The sequence below is a fragment of the Bufo gargarizans genome, chromosome 1 (genome assembly GCF_014858855.1).
Source record: "Bufo gargarizans isolate SCDJY-AF-19 chromosome 1, ASM1485885v1, whole genome shotgun sequence".
Classification (NCBI taxonomy): Eukaryota; Metazoa; Chordata; class Amphibia; order Anura; family Bufonidae; genus Bufo; species Bufo gargarizans.
In genome coordinates this window covers 342,117,899-342,137,462 of record NC_058080.1, presented here as the reverse complement: position 1 = coordinate 342,137,462, position 19,564 = coordinate 342,117,899, and the positions used below count along the sequence as shown (strand labels likewise).

The window sequence follows — 19,564 nt, the reverse complement described above, 5'->3', positions numbered from 1 at the left end:
CCAACTCGACACAAGCCTCAGATTCCAACACAGAGATTCCTTCTTCTTTCAAACCCAGCTGTCTTTTAAAGGCAGATAGGTGTTTCCAAACTCCAAACCAGCAATTAAAATCCAGTCTGGTATTTGAACGCACTTGGATTCAAATCAGCCCAGCAGCACACGCTGGGTGGAAAATACCCGTTTTCCCAGACCATACCCTTCACTGTGTCACCGTGTCTATTAGAAAGTCTAAAACTGATCAGTTAAGGAAAGGGTCAGTTTTAGGTTGAGTCAGCTTTTGGGTTCTCCAATTTGTCCAGTTTTTGTGGTAAAAGAGTTTTTAGAGATAAGGCCCAGCCGGGCCCGATCCCATCACGTATATGCACGTAAGGATGCGGCAAGGTGCCACATTCGCTCACGTACATGAGGATGCGGCAAGGGGTTAATGATGAACTGAAGGGTTGATTTCATTATATTTATTATATCAATGACTACAGTGCATTGCTTACAGCAACGAGAAAAATATTTAGGGAATCATTTAGTAAGACCAGCATTTTAGACGCCAGTATTAATAAGCCGTTTAGCTGGCGGTGGATCTGCCAGAGTTTAGAGGCGCCAGCCTCTTTACAACTTAGACGGATCCACCGGCGCTTTTAAATGCTTCCTAACTGTCTTACATTTAGACCATTTGCTACACCTGAACCAGGTGTAGAAAATGGTGAATGAGACGGGCCTGCTGACCTTCACCTTTTCCACCCACACCACGCCAACTTTTTAGACCTGGTGTGAGCAGAGAAAAGTCGCAGATTGCGGCACAAAGGACATTTGTGCCGCAATCTGCACCAGAAATACGTCTAATATACGCGCATTTCTGGTTAGCAAATTACCACCTTATTGTTTTCTCTACATGCATGTATTTTGCAGTTTATTCACTTGGTATCTACATTTCATGCATATCTAACTCTATTTACCGGTGATGCTGATCTTTGCTGACCACTTTGAGGTCCCATCCAGAACACTCTGCTTTACAGCTTTGATCTGATGTGCATGTGTGGCTTTAGCAACTCCAAAAACCTCTTGAATAAGCTCAAATATCTCTGGTTTGTTTCTTTCGCGGATTTTCATCCTATCTTTCAGAACCATGATAATATTAAGAGTACGATCCTCAGCTCCATGCTTGGAGCTCTTTTCAGCTGCCCCTGGTAGGAAAAACACAGAGCAATGGGGGAGATTTATGAAACTGTCTAAAAGACAAACAATCATTTGTCTTTTTGCCCACAGCAACCAATCACAGTTCAGCTTTAATGGCGTTGTCCAAGTTAAATTTATTGATGAGTTATCCTTAGGATAGGTCATCAATATCAGATCGGCAGGGGTCCGACAGCCAGCACCCCCACCAATCATCTGATTGAAGAGAAGGTGCGCCGTGCCAGCGCTGCCTCCTCTTCATTGTTTACCTGCTTGCCGTCGCATCCGCAGCGGTGAGCAGGTGTAATTACACCCAAGCCCTTCCATTCATTTCAATGGGACGGCTCATTCCTATACAAGTGTATAGGAAAGAGCCGTCCCCTAATATGAGCATAGGAGCATTTTATGCTCCGATGCTCTCCTTTGCCCTGAGCTGAATCATGCCGGGCAAGGGCTTTTTTGTTTGTTTTTTACACTGCAAGGCGGAGGCTTCCACCCAACAGTGTATTCAGTGACGTAACTGGCTGTGATGGATGGGCTTTAGCACTGCCTTAACCGTGATACAGGCTGGGGCAGTGCTAAAGACCGCTCATTAGTCCCGGTGATGTCACCGGGCTCACTGCTGGGCTGAAGCCTCCGCCTAGCAATCCCTATGGAGAGCCCAGTACGTCACTGGATCTCCTAAAAATGCCTTTGTCCTGAGCAATTCAGCACAGGGCAAAGGAGAGCATCGGAGCATGCCTGGGTAAAAAACGTCAGTATGTCCAGGTTCAGAGCTGATCCTGGACAACCCCTTTAAGCTAATTCTTGTCAGGCAAGTATTGATACTGGATTTTCACAGCAATTAATCCCAATATAAATATGCTATAAATATTGGTATGCTCAAGCCTTAGGACCAATTTACACAGTCAGATTATCAGACCCATTATCGGGAAATAATGCTTGAGCAATGGCTCATTCCTTTAGTTGGCCTGTGCAAATGTGCCACTGGTCTTGTGTTTCAGGTGAGGCTACTTTCACACTTGCGTTTGATCGGATCCGTTCTGAACGGATCCGATCATATTAATGCAGACGGAGGCTCCGTTCAGTACGGATCCGTCTGCATTAATAACTTAGAAAAATTTCTAAGTGCGAAAGTAGCCTGAGCTGATCCGTTCAGACTTTCAATGTAAAGTCAATGGGGGACGGATCCGCTTGAAGATTGAGCCATATGGTGTCATCTTCAAGCGGATCCGTTCCCATTTACTTACATTGTAAGTCTGGACGGATCCGCACGCCTCCGCACGGCCGTGTGGAGGCGAGCGGAGGCTGAATGCCGCCAGACTGATGCAGTCTGAGCGGATCCGCATCCATTCAGACTGCATCAGGGCTGGACGGAAGCGTTCTGCTCCGCTCGTGAGCCCCTTCAAACGGAGCTCACGAGCGGACAGCAGAACGCTAGTGTGAAAGTAGCCTAATGCAATTATTTATACAGCATATAAAATCATTGTTCTTTGGGAGTGCAGTGTACATACAAATGAATGCTTACTTTGCAAACAGTCGGCATTCAGTAGGTCCTGACATTTTTCATGGCACTTGACTCCACATTCTGTACACCGCATACCCTGCCGGGCAATACCCCACAAGAGCCCTTCACACTCATAACAGTAGGTGGGTGTTGTGGCAGTCCACACCTCAAAGTTGTGAGGTGTAGTGCTGGAGATTGGGTATATTAAAGCTTGAAGGGCCTTCTTGTAAACATGGTTTTTCTGAAAATATTATAGAATACAATGAAGTGAGTGTAAATCAAATAAACTTTTGACATTTGTCTGAATACGCAATTGCAGTACTTACTAGTTCTTCATTGTTTAAAGTGCTTGTTGCAAGTGCGGAAGTTATGCCTGCTTTGCGGGATTGTACTAGGGACTGAGGGGAAAAAAATAAGAAGCTTCTTTGAATAAAAATTGCTTAGCTCAAAAGATCAAATGTCAACCACAAACATTTCTCAATTGAATTAGAAAAAAAAAGAAACATCACTCTCCAGTCATGTGAAATTGGGGCATACAGAAAAAGCTGAGAAAAGATTTGTATTTAAAGAAAAAAATGAGTGGCCACTGAAAAATCCAACATGTCCCAATGAATATGGTGTTTAATGATATTTTGACTTTTCACTGGAAAAAGTAAAACTTGGTATGCAAGTGGTATATTTGATGTGTAATACCCCCATGTAGTATAACAATATTTACTTAGCCAAACTTACCATTGCCTTTACAGAGGAGGAATGCATAAAATACAATAATAAAAATTGTTTTAGAGACTAGAGAGCAATGCAAGATTATAAAAGGAAAAGGTTAAAAAGAATGGTTATAGAGATAACTCACCAAGTCACTAACTAGAGGTATGGGCTTTCTTTTCCTAATGTCTGGCATACTGTCAATAATAATGAGACCACCAGCAGGTCTGAAAAAGATATATGATATGAGATACATAGGAGTGATTTTACTTGTAAAAGATTTGTCAATTGTAATAATTTCAATGTAGTATGAGTTGCCATTTTCTAAGAGCTCACTTAGAAGTGGGGATGTTCACTATGTTGCCTGAGAAACAATATGCTGAAAAGCAGTTCACCTGCTAGACTGGAAGAAAAACTCAATTAATCAGGATCCTGGATAAGGTTAATAATAGTCACACAGCAGACTTTGATGCTGTCAAAATCACCTGCGTACAATACTATTTCTGCCATGTTTGTCCATTTTGAATGCCTCAGACCTGCTTGAAACTTAGCTCCATTGAATGGTGCTAAACTGTGAGCAGACACCCGCCCAGGTTTCAAGTGGGTCTGGACACTACATCAAGAAGGGACATGTTCCGGGTCCACACCAAAATTACGGCTGCATGTGAATGGGCCCTAAAACAAAAAGAATACCATATGAAAAAAATGAGGGCATGGATAATAAATACAAAGTTTTACCATATCTATTTAGGTCATTAAGCTCAGGGAGTTGTGCTGTAAACAGATCGTTCTATAATTGCTGTCTGGGCTGTGGTCTGTATTTGCATTTGTTTAGGTGGTCTATATTTATTCTGGGGTATGTATTTATTTTCTGGTGATGTCTGGATTTGCTGAGTTTTATTTTTTGGGGAGAACTGGTTCAAGGTTTTTATTTGGAGTCTAGTCTCTGTTCAATATTTAATTTGGGTTCTAGTCTTGGTTACTGCAAATGCTTCTTCCCATAGAGAATCATTGTTTCTGTGTAGCAGATCTGATCTGCTGCCCAGAAATAATTATTTTGGTTGCCACATCAACTATTTTTCACCCAATGAATAGGGATGAGCAAACCCGAACTGTATAGTTCGGGTTCGTACCGAATTTTGGGGTGTCCGTGACACAGACCCGAACCCAAACATTTTCGTAAAAGTCCGGGTTTGGGTTCGGTGTTTGGCGCTTTCATGGCGCTTTTTGAAAGGCTGCAAAGCAGCCAATCAACAAGCGTCATACTACTTGCCCCAAGAGGCCATCACAGCCATGCCTACTATTGGCAAGGCTGTGATTGGCCAGTGCAGCATGTGACCCAGCCTCTATTTAAGCTGGAGTCACGTAGCGCCGCACGTCACTCTGCTCTGATCAGTGTAGGGAGAGAATGCAGCTGCTGCTGTTAGGGTGAGATTAGGCACTAGACAGGGATTTACTCAGCAAAAACACTCAATGAAGTGATCGATCTACAGCTGTGAATCATTTATCTTCTGCTATTCAATTGCTCACTGTTTTTAGGCTGCCCAGAGCGTTTGTTAGTCACTTTTTTCTGGGGTGATCGGCGGCCATTTTGTGTCTTGTGGTGCACCAGCACAAGCTGCCACCAAGTCAATTTAACCATCAATATTGTATTTTTTGTTGCTATATCCTACATCAGTGGCTTGGCTGTGCTTGCTATTTTATTCAGGGGTGAAATACAATTGCCAAAATAGCAGTACCCTAAATCTGGTGTTTCAGCTGTGGCTAGCCAATTGTAATACTGTCTGCTGTCTGGCAAAGGATATATTTTTGTTCTGGGTTGAAATACAATTCCCAACTTAGCAATTCCCTAAATCAGTGGTTTCTGCTGTATCAGGCCAAGTTTAAATCGATCCATAAAAGGGTATATTAGATTGAAGGTGCTGATAGGGTCATCCTCAATAACTTCACACGCTACAGTGCATTTCCAAGTCTAATTCTGTCCGTAAAAGTATACCTGTCATCCAGGGCCTAAATACTAGGCCTACAATTTATATTCAGCTAAATCTGTTGTTACTGCTGTGGCTGGTAAATTCATTTAGTGTCCGCCAAAGCACAGTTTTTGTTCTGGGTTGAAATACAATTCCCAACTTAGCAATTCCCTAAATCAGTGGTTTCTGCTGTATCAGGCCAACTTTAAATCTATCCATAAAAGGGTATATTAGATTGAAGGTGCTGATAGGGTCATCCTCAATAACTTCACACGCTACCGTGCATTTCCAAGTCTAATTCTGTCCGTAAACGTATACCTGTCATCCAGGGCCTAAATACTAGGCCTACAATTTATATTCAGCTAAATCTGTCGTTACTGCTGTGCCTGTATTAGTGTAATACTGTACCTAAATAGATAGCCAGATAGTGTTAGGTGTCTGTAAAAAAAAGGCCTGAATTTGAATTCAATACATTGGGCCAAATAATTTTTTTTCTTATTGTGGTGAACGGTAACAATGAGGAAAACATCTAGCAAGGGACGCGGACATGGCCGTGGTGGTGTTAGTGGACTGGGAGAGGACGTGGCCGTTCTGCCACAGCCACACGTCCTAATGAACCAACTACCTCAGGTCCCAGTAGCCGCCAGAATTTACAGCGATATTTGGTGGGGCCCAATGCTATTCTAAGGATGGTAAGGCCTGAGCAGGTACAGGCATTAGTCAATTGGGTGGCCGACAGTGGATCCAGCACGTTCACATTATCTCCCACCCAGTCTTCTGCAGAAAGTGCACAGATGGCGCCTGAAAACCAAGCCCATCAGTCTGTCACATCACCCCCATGCATATCAGGGAAACTGTCTGAGCCTCAAGTTATGCAGCAGTCTCTTATGCTTTTTGAAAACTCTGCTGGCAGGGTTTCTCAAGGGCATCCACCTAGCCCTTCCCCAGTATTGGAAGACATAGAATGCACTGACGCACAACCACTTATGTTTCCTGATGATGAGGACATGGGAATACCACTTCAGCACGTCTCTGATGATGACGAAACACAGGTGCCAACTGCTGCGTCTTTCTGCAGTGTGCAGACTGAACAGGACATGAAGGTCGTGCCACTGACTTTCAGAGTTCGGAGGAAGAGGCAGTGGTGAGACCGAGCCAACAGCGTAGAATAAGAGGGAGCAGTGGGCAAAAGCAGAACACCCGCCGCCAAGAGACTCCGCCTGCTACTGACCGCCGCCATCTGGGACCGAGCACCCCAAAGGCAGCTTCAAGGAGTTCCCTGGCATGGCACTTCTTCAAACAATGTGCTGACGACAAGACCCGAGTAGTTTGCACGCTGTGCCATCAGAGCCTGAAGCGAGGCATTAACGTTCTGAACCTTAGCACAACCTGCATGACCAGGCACCTGCATGCAAAGCATGAACTGCAGTGGAGTAAACACCTTAAAAACAAGGAACTCACTCAGGCTCCCCCTGCTACCTCTTCTGCTGCTGCCGCCTCTGCCTTTTCCTCCGCCTCTGGAGGAACGTTGGCACCTGCCCCACAGGAGGTACCACCAACACCACCACCTCCGTCACCAAGCATCTCAACCATGTCACACGGCAGCGTTCAGCTCTCCATCTCACAAACATTTGAGAGAAAGCGTAAATTCCCACCTAGCCACCCTCGATCCCTGGCCCTGAATGCCAGCATTTCTAAACTACTGGCCTATGAAATGCTGTCATTCAGGCTGGTGGACACAGACAGCTTCAAACAGCTCATGTCGCTTGCTGTCCCACAGTATGTTGTTCTCAGCCGCCACTACTTCTCCAAGAGAGCCGTGCCTTCCCTGCACAACCAAGTATCCGATAAAATCAAGACTTCACTGTGCAACACCATCTGTGGCAAGGTCCACCTAACCACAGATACGTAGACCAGTAAGCACGGCCAGGGACGCTATATCTTCCTAACTGCACACTGGGTAAATGTAGTGGCGGCTGGGCCCCAGGCGTAGAGCTGTTTGGCGCATGTCCTTCCGCCGCCAAGGATCGCAGGGCAACATTCTTTGTCTCCTGTTGCCTCCTCCTCCTACTCGGCTTCCTCCTCCTCTTCTTCCACCTGCTGATCCAGTCAGCCACACACCTTCACCACCAACTTCAGCACAGCCCGGGGTAAACGTCAGCAGGCCATTCTGAAACTCATATGTTTGGGGGACAGGCCCCACACTGCACAGGAGTTGTGGCGGGGTATAGAACAACAGACCGACGAGTGGTTGCTGCCGGTGAGCCTCAAGCCCGGCCTGGTGGTGTGCGATTATGGGCGAAATCTCGTTGCAGCTCTGGGACTAGCCGGTTTGACGCACATCCCTTGCCTGGCGCATGTGGTGAATTTAGTGGTGCAGAAGTTCATTCACAACTACCCCGACATGTCAGAGCTGCTGCATAAAGTGCGGGCCGTCTGTTTGCGCTTCCAGCGTTCACATCCTGCCGCTGCTCGCCTGTCTGCGCTTCAGCGTAACTTCGGCCTTCGTGCTCACCGCCTCATATGCGACATGCCCACCAGGTGGAACTCCACCTTGCACATGCTGGACAGACTGTGCGAGCAGCAGCAGGCCATAGTGGATTTTCAGCTGCAGCACGCACGGGTCAGTCGCACTGCGGAACAGCACCACTTCACCACCAATGACTGGGCCTCCATGCGAGACCTGTGTGCCCTGTTGCGCTGTTTTGAGTACTCCACCAACATGGCCAGTGGCGATGACGCCATTATCAGCGTTACAATACCACTTCTATGTCTCCTTGAGAAAACACTTAGGGGGATGATGGAAGAGAAGGTGGCCGAGGAGGAGGAAGAGGGGTCATTTTTAGCACTTTCAGGACAGTCTCTTCGAAGTGACTCAGAGGGAGGTTTTTTGCAACAGCAGAGGCCAGGTACAAATGTGGCCAGCGAGGGCCCACTACTGGAGGACGAGGATGAGGGGGAGGTGGAGGAGGATGAAGCAAGTTCACAGCGCAGCTCGGGCCCATCACTGGTGCGTGGCTGGGGGGAAATGCAGGACGATGACGATACGCCCCCCACAGAGGACAGCTTGTCCTTACCTCTGGGCAGACTGGCACACATAGTTACATAGTAACATAGTACATAAGGCCGAAAAAAGACATTTGTCCATCCAGTTCGGCCTGTTATCCTGCAAGTTGATCCAGAGGAAGGCAAAAAAAAACAAAAAAAAACCCTGAGCGACTACATGCTGCAGTGCCTGCGTAACGACAGCAGAGTTGCCCACATTATAACGAGTGCGGACTACTGGGTTGCCACCCTTCTGGATCCCCGGTACAAAGACAATGTGCCCACCTTACTTTCTGCACTGGAGCGTGATAGGAAGATGCGCAAGTACAAGTGCACATTGGTAGACGCGCTACTGAGAGCATTCCCAAATGTCACAGGGGAACAAGTGGAAGCCCAAGGCGAAGGCAGAGGAGGAGCAATAGGTCGCCAATGCAGCTGTTTCACGGCCAGCTCCTCTGAGGGCAGGGTTAGCATGGCAGAGATGTGGAAAAGTTTTGTCAACACGCCACAGCTAACTGCACCACCACCTGATAAGGAACGTGTTAGCAGGAGGCAACATTTCACTAACATGGTGGAACAGTACGTGTGCACACCCCTCCACGTACTGACTGATGGTTCGGCCCCATTCAACTTCTGGGTCTCCAAATTGTCCACGTGGCCAGAGCTAGCCTTTTATGCCTTGGAGGTGCTGGCCTGCCCGGCGGCCAGCGTTTTGTCTGAACGTGTATTCAGCACGGCAGGGGACGTCATTACAGACAAACGCAGCCGCCTGTCTACAGTCAATGTGAACAAGCTGACGTTCATAAAAATGAACCAGGCATGGATCCCACAGGACCTTTAAGACATTTAAAACTACCTCCCCTTAACCATATATTATTGTACTCCAGGGCACTTCCTCATTCAATCCTCTTTTTATTTTCATTTTACCATTATATTGCGGGGCAACCCAAAGTTGAATGAACCTCTCCTCTGTCTGGGTGCCGGGGCCTAAAAATATCTGACAGTGGCCTGTTCCAGTGTTGGGTGACATGAAGCCTGATTCTCTGCTATGACATGAAGCCTGATTCTCTGCTATGGGACCTCTCTCCTCTGTCTGGGTACCGGGGCCTAAAAATATCTGACAGTGGCCTGTTCCAGTGTTGGGTGACATGAAGCATGATTCTCTGCTATGACATGAAGCCTGATTCTCTGCTATGGGACCTCTCTCTTCTGTCTGGGTGCTGGGGCCTAAAAATATCTGACAGTGGCCTGTTCCAGTGTTGGGTGACATGAAGCCTGATTCTCTGCTATGACATGAAGCCTGATTCTCTGCTATGACATGAAGCCTGATTCTCTGCTATGGGACCTCTCTCCTCTGTCTGGGTGCCAGGGCCAAAATATCTGACAATGGCCTGTTCCAGTAGTGGGTGACGTGAAGCCTGATTCTCTGCTATGACATGAAGCCTGATTCTCTGCAATGGGACCTCTCTCCTCTATCTGGGTGCCAGGGCCAAAATATCTGACAATGGCCTGTTCCAGTGGTGGGTGACGTGAAGCCTGATTCTCTACTATGACATGAAGCCTGATTCTCTGCTATGATATGAAGCCTGATTCTCTGCTATGACATGAAGCCTGAATCTCTGCTATGGGACCTTTCTCCTCTGTCTGGGTGTCGGGGCCTAAAAATATCTGACAGTGGCCTGTTCCAGTGTTGCGTGACATGAAGCCTGATTCTCTGCAATGGGACCTCTCTCCTCTGTCTGGGTGCCAGGGCCAAAATATCTGACAATGGCCTGTTCCTGTGGTGGGTGACGTGAAGCCTGATTCTCTGCTATGACATGAAGCCTGATTCTCTGCTATGGGACCTCTTTTCTCTGTCTGGGTGCCAGGGCCAAAATATCTGACAATGGCCTGTTCCAGTGGTGGGTGACGTGAAGCCTGATTCTCTGCTATAACATGAAGCCTGATTCTCTGCAATGGGACCTCTCTCCTCTGTCTGGGTGCCGGGGTCTAAATATCTGACAGTGGCCTGTTCCAGTGGTGGGTGACACGAAGCCTTATTCTCTGCTATGGGACCTCTCTCCAATTGATATTTGTTAATTTGTATTTATTTTATGTTTATTAATTTCCCTATCCACATTTGTTTGCAGGGGATTTAACTACATTTTGCTGCCTTTTGCAGCCCTCTAGCCCTTTCCTGGGCTGTTTTACAGCCTTTTTAGTGCCAAAAAGTTCGGGTCCCTATTGACTTCAATGGGGTCCGGGACGAAGTTTGGGTCGGGTTCGGATCCCGAACCCGAACATTTCCGGGAAGTTCGGCCGAACTTCTCGACCCCGAACATCCAAGTGTTCGCTCAACTCTACCAATGAACAAGCATTTGTTTGTTCATTCGGTGATTGGCCTTTAGACTTACTAAATTAAATACAAAGCAAATATACCTCACAACATTATAATTACAAGCAAGACTTGAGAGATAACAAAGAATGCAACATACCCATCTTTAAACCACAGAGACTTCGACATTTCCCCACTACCTTCACCTCTGGCCTGAAAAAAAAAATAATACAGAATAAATAAAATCATGACCATTTCATACATGTTTTGAGCCCAGGGCACACTGTATTTATATTTAGTGTTCTATATTCCACAGTACTGTACATAAATAGAATTTACTCACATCAGTCCCTGATCCAATGGAGCTAACAATATAATATATCTATTTATGAAGGGTTATACCCATCTCAGACATTGATGACATATTGCTAGAATAAGCCATCAATGTCACCTAGTATATAGCAAGGTATTTATTGGTTACTTTAATTCCCTGCAATGTAGTAGTTTAGCGGTACATGGTGATACCTGGCTACATTTCCTGAAGTATTAAAGGGTATCTGTCAGCAGATTTGTATCTATGAAACTGGCTAACCTGTTGCATGTGCACTTGGCAGCTGAAGGCATCTGTGTTGGTCCCATGTTCATATGTGCCTGCATTGCTAAGAAAAATAATGTTTTAATATATGCAAATTAGCTTCTAGGAGCAACAGGGGAGTTGCTGTTACACCTAGAGGCTCTGCCCTTTCTGTAACTGCTGCACCCTCTCCACTTTGATCGACAAGGAAAGGTGTGATTATTTTTTCACTGCCTGGCCCTGTCAATTAAAGTGCAGAGGGTGCAGCAGCTGCAGAGAGAGCTTAGCCTCTAGTCTAGGTGTAACGGCAATGGCCACGTTGCTCCAAGAGGATGATTTGCATATATTAAAACATAATTTTTCTCAGCAATGCAGGCACATATGAACATGGGACCAACACAGATGTCTTCAACTGCCAAGACCACATGTAACAGGTGAGCCTGTTTCAAATCTGCTACCAGATGCCCTTTAAATAACTGTACATGCGTACTGACTTTAGGTAGGCCAAGGAGGGGCCAGGAGACTTGAAATGCAGATGCGGCGGGTGTATCAGCTGTGAGGGAGGAGGGGCAGGGGGCCGGCATCTGCTTTATAATGACAGCGGGGCCCGTGCAGTGACTGTATTCTACTACACGGGCCCCGCTCACTGTATAATCGTATCTGTATTCTGTAATAGTTAATTATGTATATACAGGTAAACGCATAATCAGCGCTACTTACAACTACAAGTGCTCGGTAGGTAGCAGAGAGGAGCGAGGAGGCAGGCCGGGAGGACGGGCGCTGGCAGCGTGAGTCACTACTTCATGCGCCCACGCCGCCTGCTTCATTCATAAAGTGGGCGGCGCAGGCGCGTGACGTAGTGAGTGACGCGCCGCCCGCCCCTCCTCCCGGCCTGCCTCCTCCCTCCTCTCTGCTACCTACCAAGCGCTTGTAGTTAGTTGTAAGTAGCGCTGATTATGCGATTACCGGTATATACACAATTAACTATTACAGAATACAGATATGATTATACAGTGAGCGGGGCCCGTGTAGTAGAATACAGTCACTGCACGGGCCCCACTGTCCTTATAAAAGCAGATGCGACCCCCACCCCTTGTATTGAGGGTCATTCACTACAGGGACACTGTTATGGAGGGGATCTGTGGATGACACATAGCATAAGATGCTATATATGTGTCATCCACAGATCCCCTCCATAACAGTGTCATACACAGATCCCCATAACAGTGCCATCCAGAGACCCCAATAAGAGCCATCCAGAGATCCCCATAACAGTGTCACCCACAGATCCCCCATAAGTGTCACCCACAGATCCCCATAAGTGTCACTCACAGATCCCCCATAACAGTGCGTCACCCACAGATCCCCCATAACAGTGCGTCACCCACAGATCCCCCATAACAATGCGCCATCCACAGACCACAATTAGTTTAAAACCCACCAAAAGCACACCTATTGGTTCAAAATCATTTTTTTCTTATTTTCCTCCTCAAAAACCTAGGTGCGTCTTATGGGCTGGTGCGTCTTATAGGGTGAAAAATACGGTAGCTATGTAACATATCTTGTATCATAGTCTAGTAAACTTTTATGCATTCAAGTTGTTTTAAGTCTATTTTTCTGATTAATTGCTATGACAGCTAAGACATATTTACTATTAGATAGTTTGATTTGGAAAAATTGGAGACGGGCTACTTTTTTGTGGGCCAATCCTATACAGTAGGATTTGCTATAAGAAGAATTGTTTGCGTATATGTTTATAATATGATTTTACTGCCTGAATAAACACTTAAAATAACTTTATTAATGTCTTTATTAAAATAGTGGCAACCCACCACAGGAAAAACTTATCAGGCTAAGTCTGGAGGAGTGGCTCACAACACAATTGTATGGGTACAGCCTAGTCCTCCACACCTAATAACACAGCGTGTTTTACTGAATATGTCAGGGTTTATGTAGTACCCTGCCAAAATATCTGAACACTCTGTAATAGTTGCTCAGGTGCGCTGAATACACTTATAACAACAGCTATACACTTAGTTGGAAAATAGATACATTCTTGCAACAGTGCCTCACACCAGCAACATATGTAGATAGCAAGGGGATGGATATAGTGCAGGCGAGAGCTATTTTTATAACGCTCTACCCTATAACCCGCTTTTTAATCCAGCCTGAATTGGACTTGATTGCTATCTACATGAAAATGAAATTCCCTGCCTAATTATGCGTTTGCTCTACGCATTTGTATATCACTTTGACGAGTAGTACATTGGCATAAGTGCAGTTCGCTCCATGTATTCAAGCGAATACTGCAACTCTGCCTGCTGGTTAAAGACGCTTCACGCTCCTGTTGGCGCACGTGCAGCACACAGATACACAGCCTATGGCTCTATTATGGCCATAGCGCGGCCGCTGAAAGCCGCTCTCATATCAAAGTAGCCACTCCCACTAGGCAGAGCTAGTTGGCATGCGGATACGTCACTTGAGGGAGTGGAAAGTCAACCTCCTCCGCTCTGCCGTTCTATACATGCTAACCGCTATAGTGGGTGATATTTTATTTGGCAGTAAAAATTGCTAACCATATCAGGGGGTGTACAGAAAAGAATTACTCTAGCGGTATGTGGATCTGAGTTACAGCAACTTAACCTATTCGATTATTTGCCATATCCCCAATTTACAACAAAGTTAATCAGATGACAGATGACATATTTGGTGGAGATATAATGTCTCCGTAAGTACATTTATTCAGAGGCCAGAGTATTTAAAAGGGATATATGCGGGATGGTCTAATTCAATCATAGAATCCCATCAGTTTATGTGTGGAATCTCCATTAGTAACCTGTGACTAATCAGCCGGAAAGTCACTGGGATATAGGTCCACTTCATATCCATAACACTGGGGCATCCAACTTCATATTTCAATGGAAGAACTCATTTTAAATGAAACATGTATAGGAGATAAAGTCATTTAGACCAAAGGTTTTACAGTTTTCAGTGTAAATGTCCACTGCGCCTCTTTCCGTAACAGCAGGTTGTCTATGTCCCCTCCTCTCGGAGATCCTCTAACATGTTCGATTCCCTGGAAGGAAATATATTGTCTAACTCCCGGGTGACATTCCATGACATGTTGGGCAATTGGAGTATCATCCTCATTGCTGATGCTCAGAAAATGTTCTCCAATCCGTCTCCTAAATTCCCTCTTGTTTTTACCCACATACTGTTTTTGGCAGATACATGTAGCCACATAGACCACCACTACCGTTCTGCAGTTAATGAACGACTTGATGAGAAAGTTCTGTCCTGTTGTGGTGCATTTTACTAAATTGCCCTTTTTGATGGCCTTACATGCAACACATTTACCGCATTTGAACGTACCGGGTGGTCTATTGGGTAACCAAGTATTGGGGGACTGTACAAACTGAAAGTTGGTCTCTCAAATTACTCCCTCTTCTATACGTAATAAGTGGAGATTAACCCACAAGATGTCCAATCACTGGATCTGATTTCAAAATCCCCCAGTTCTCCTTGATTATATAATTCAGAGTTTATCGTCCGCTGTCCATTGTTTAGGGACTAGGAGATCATCTCTATTACTTGTTGAGGCATGCTAATAGGCTTCAGCAAGACAAGGACCAGGGTACCCTCTGATGGAATCTTTTTTGCAATCCACCCACTCTTAAACTCCCTGGTATACCATACTTTAGTTTAATGGGATGTGCACTCTTCCATCTCAGTAAGGTATTGGTAGCAGTGGGTTTTTTGGAACATCTTAGTGGTGATTTTTCTGGATCTTGTAATGCTTATAGATAGATCGAGGAATGTCAATTGAGTCCTGTCAAGTTCACTTGTAAAGAATAGACCCAAATCATTTTTGTTGAGCTGTATTACAAACTCATTGAAGGCCGTACTGGTGCCATTCCACAAGATGAACACATCGTCTATAAATCTGAGCCATAAGACAATAGACTACACCCACTGTCCCATGGTCTCGCTGAATACATGATCTCTCTCCCACCAGCCTAGGTCAAGGTTGGCAAACGTAGGAGCCCAGGGACTTCCCATGGCCACTCCCCTGAGCTGATGGTAGAACTTCCGATCAAATGTGAACATATTGTGGCTCAGAATAAATTCAAGCAACTCAATTACAAACCCATTATGATTCACCAGATGTGATCCCCTTTCTGCTAGAAATGTCCCCACAGCTTGGCAGCCCCTATCATGGGGTATCAAGCTATAAAGAGCCTCTACATCGAGGCTTGCCAGTAGGGTACCTGGATCACAATACACATCATTAAGCCGTCTCAAGACGGCCATGGAATCTCTGACGTAGGAAGGAAGGTTCGTGACAAATGCTCTCAACACCTCATCTACATACAGACAGATTTTTTTCAGTCAAACCATTGATTCCTGACACAATGGGCCTACCCTTCAAAGGGTTCAGCCCCTTGTGAATCTTTGGTAGGCTATAAAATGCTGCTGTTACAGGATATTCAGGTAACAGAAATGCAAATTCTGTTCTGTCTATGAGATGCTGCTGCATGGTCTTGTTTAAAATGCCCCTAGGTTCACGTTTAATCACTTCCATTGGGTTGAGTTCTAATCGCTTATAGCAAGACCGATCATCCAGTATCCCCATGCACATCTCAACATATTTGTCATCATTCAGGACAACCACATTGCCCCCTTTATCTAAAGGCTTGATAACTATGGTGGTGTCCTTTTTTAACATATCCAATGCCATTTTCTCCTCTTCTGTGATATTGGACATAGGAGATTTGAGCATGTGGAGGGACCTTAATTTTCTGTGGTCACAGTAAGGAAGGCATCCAGAGGGGGATATTCATTAGTTGGTGGGGGCCTGCGAGACGGTAAACGGAGGTTTGTAAATGGACCCTGACCAATTTCTCTGTCACCTTCATCTAGAAGGCCAGCTAAAAGCCTCACATCCTGTAATTCTTCAGGTTCAATGCCCAATTTGTGACGCTGTTCTTTGTCATTCGTAAGGAAAAATGTACGCCATTTTAACTTTCTCACAAATAAATTAATGTCTTTGACCCAATTAAACGGGTTAAAATGGCAAACAGGAACAAAGGACGGGCCTTTGCATAAAATGTTCATTTCAGAGCTACTGAGGGGGCGTTTGGAGATATTTATGTTTCTCAATTGGTATTCCGAGGTCGTTGGCATAGACCCTAAAAATCCACTTCTATTGCCCCTCTCACTGCCCCCGCGTCCACGTCCCCGACTCTGATAACTACCTCTTCTTCTCCCTCCGTTTACGTTGTTATTCTTTGATTGGTCACCCTATACAACAGAACCATAATATGTTATGTCTACTGCTAGGATCAAATTAATAGATGCATATGGCCTACCTTTTTTCAAGTATGTGGGGAAACCAAGTCATACAGTCATGGCCGTAAATGTTGGCACCCCTGAAATTTTTCAAGAAAATTAAGTATTTCTCACAGAAAAGTATTGCAGTAGCACATGTTTTGCTATACACATGTTTATTCCCTTTGTGTGTATTGGAACAAAACCAAAAAAGGGAGGAAAAAAAGCTAATTGGACATAATGTCACACCAAACTCCAAAAATGGGCTGGACAAAATTATTGGCACCCTTTCAAAATTGTGGATAAATAAGATTGTTTCAAGCATGTGATGCTCCTTTAAACTCACCTGGGGCAAGTAACAGGTGTGGGCAATATAAAAATCACACATGAAAGCAGATAAAAAGGAGAGAAGTTCACTTAGTCTTTGCATTGTGTGTCTGTGTGCTCCACACTAAGCATGGACAACAGAAAGAGAAGAGAACTGTCTGAGGACTTGAGAACCAAAATTGTGGAAAAATATCAACAATTTAAAGGTTACAAGTCCTTCTCCAGAGATCTAGATTTGCCTTTGTCCACAGTGCATAACATTATCAAGAAGTTTGCAACCCATGGCACTCTAGCTAATCTCCCTGGGCGTGGACGGAAGAGAAAAATTAATGAAAGGTGTATACGCAGGATAGTCTGGATGGTGGATAAGCAGCCCCAAAGAAGTTCCAAAGTCCTGCAGGCTCAGGGAGCATTAGTGTCAGTGCAAACTATCTGTCAACATTTAAATGAAATGAAACGCTATGGCAGGAGACCCAGGAGGACCCCACTGCTGACACAGAGACATAAAAAAGCAAGACTACATTTTGCAAAAATGAACTTGAGTAAGCCAAAATCCTTCTGGGAAAACGTCTTGTGGACAGATGAGACCAAGATAGAGCTTTTTGGTAAAGCACATCATTCTACTGTTTACCGAAAATGGAATGAGGCCTACAAAGAAAAGAACACAGTACCTACAGTGAAATATGGTGGAGGTTCATTGATGTTTTGGGGTTGTTTTGCTGCCTCTGGCACTGGGTGCCTTGAATGTGTGCAAGGCATTATGAAATCTGAGGATTACCAACGGATTTTGGGTCGCACTGTAGAGCCCAGTGTCAGAAAGCTGGGTTTGCGTCCGAGATCTTGGGTCTTCCAGCAGGACAATGACTCCAAACATATGGCAAAAAACACCCAGAAATGGATGGCAACAAAGCGCTGGAGAGTTCTGAAGTGGCCAGCAATGAGTCCAGCTCTAAATCCCATTGAACACCTGTGGAGAGATCTTAAAATTGCTGTTGGGAAAAGGCACCTTTCCAATAAGAGAGACCTGGAGCAGTTTGCTAAGGAAGAGTGGTCCAAAATTCCGGGTGAGAGGTGTCAGAAGCTTATTGATGGTTATAGGAAGTGACTGATTTCAGTTATGTTTTCCAAAGGGTGTACAATCAAATATTAAGTTATGGGTGCCAATAATTTTGTCCAGCTCATTTTTGGAGTTTGGTGTGACATTATGTCCAATTTGCTTTTTTTCCTCCCTTTTTTAGTTTTGTTACAATACACACAAAAGGAATAAACATGTGTATAGCAAAACATTTGTTACTGCAATACTTTTCTGTGAGAAATACTTAATTTTCTTGAAAAATTTTAGGGGTGCCAACATTTACGGCCATGACTGTAAATGTATGCAAGCAGACAGGAGGCATACAGGCTCTATGAACATTTGTTCAGCAAAGAATGTTGTACCACCATGCTACCCCTTATAATAAGAGTACTTTCACACTAGCGTTATTATTTTCTGGCATTGAGTTCCGTCCTAGGGGCTCAATACCGGAAAAGAGCTCATCAGTGTTATCCTAATGCATTCTGAATGGAGAGCAATCTGTTAAGGATGCATCAAGATGTCTTCAGTTCAGTTTTATTGCATTTCCAGTACGGAGATAATACCGCAGCATTCTGCGGTTTTATTTCTGTCCAAAATTCCAAATTCCGGAACACTTGCCTAAATGCCGGATCTGGCATTTTTTCCCATTGAAATGCATTAATGCCGGATCCGACCCCGAGTGTTCTGGCAAAACTGATCCATTTTTGCTTACAAAAGTCTTTGGCATATGCTAACATCCCTGTTAGCGAATCTACGATATGTAAAACACTAAACAAGAATGGAGTTCATGGGAGGATACCACAGAGAAAGCCACTGCTGTCCCAAAAAAAAATTGCAGCACATTTACAGTTTGCACAATAGCACCTGGATGTTCCACAGCACTACTGGCAAAATATTCTGTAGACAGATGAAACCAAAATTGAGTTGTTTGGAAGAAACACACAACACTATGTGTGGAGAAAAAGAGGCACAGCACACCAACATCCAAACCTCATCCCAACTGTGAAGTATGGTGGTGGGGGCCTCATGGTTTGGGGCTGATTTGCTGCGTCAGAGCCTGGACGTATTGCCATCATCAAAGGAAAAATGAATTCCCAAGTTTATCAAGACATTTTGCAGGAGAACTTAAGGCCATCTGTCCACCAGCTGAAGCTCAACAAAAGACAATGACCCAAAGGATAGAAGTAAATTAACAACAGAATGGCTGAAACAGAAGAAAATACACCTTCTGGAGTGGCCCAGTCAGAGTCCTGACCTCAACCCAATTGAGATGCTGTGGCATGACCTCAAGAAAGCGATTCACACCAGACATCCCAAGAATATTGCTGAACTGAAACAGTTCTGTAAAGAGGAATGGTCAATAATCACTCCTGACCGTTGTGCATGTCTGATATGCAACTACAGGAAACGTTTGGTTGAAGTTATTGCTGCCAAAGGAGGTTCAACCAGTTATTAAATCCAAGGGTTCACATACCTTTTCCACCTGCACTGTGAATGTTTACATGGTCTGTTCAATAAAAACATGGTAACATTAAATTATTTGTGTGTTATT

At 44.8% G+C, this 19,564-nt stretch overlaps 1 protein-coding gene across 1 annotated transcript in view; it reads right to left on the bottom strand.

Annotated features, from left to right (window-relative positions):
- LOC122927160 (protein unc-13 homolog A-like) overlaps window positions 1-19,564 on the bottom strand; it is a 2,447,183-nt gene that overhangs the window by 1,712,690 nt on the left and 714,929 nt on the right. Inside the window, 6 exon segments of the mRNA XM_044278759.1 lie at window positions 951-1,178; window positions 2,696-2,915; window positions 3,001-3,072; window positions 3,407-3,412; window positions 3,528-3,606; window positions 10,869-10,921. Coding sequence (XP_044134694.1) covers window positions 951-1,178; window positions 2,696-2,915; window positions 3,001-3,072; window positions 3,407-3,412; window positions 3,528-3,606; window positions 10,869-10,921 — 658 coding nt within the window.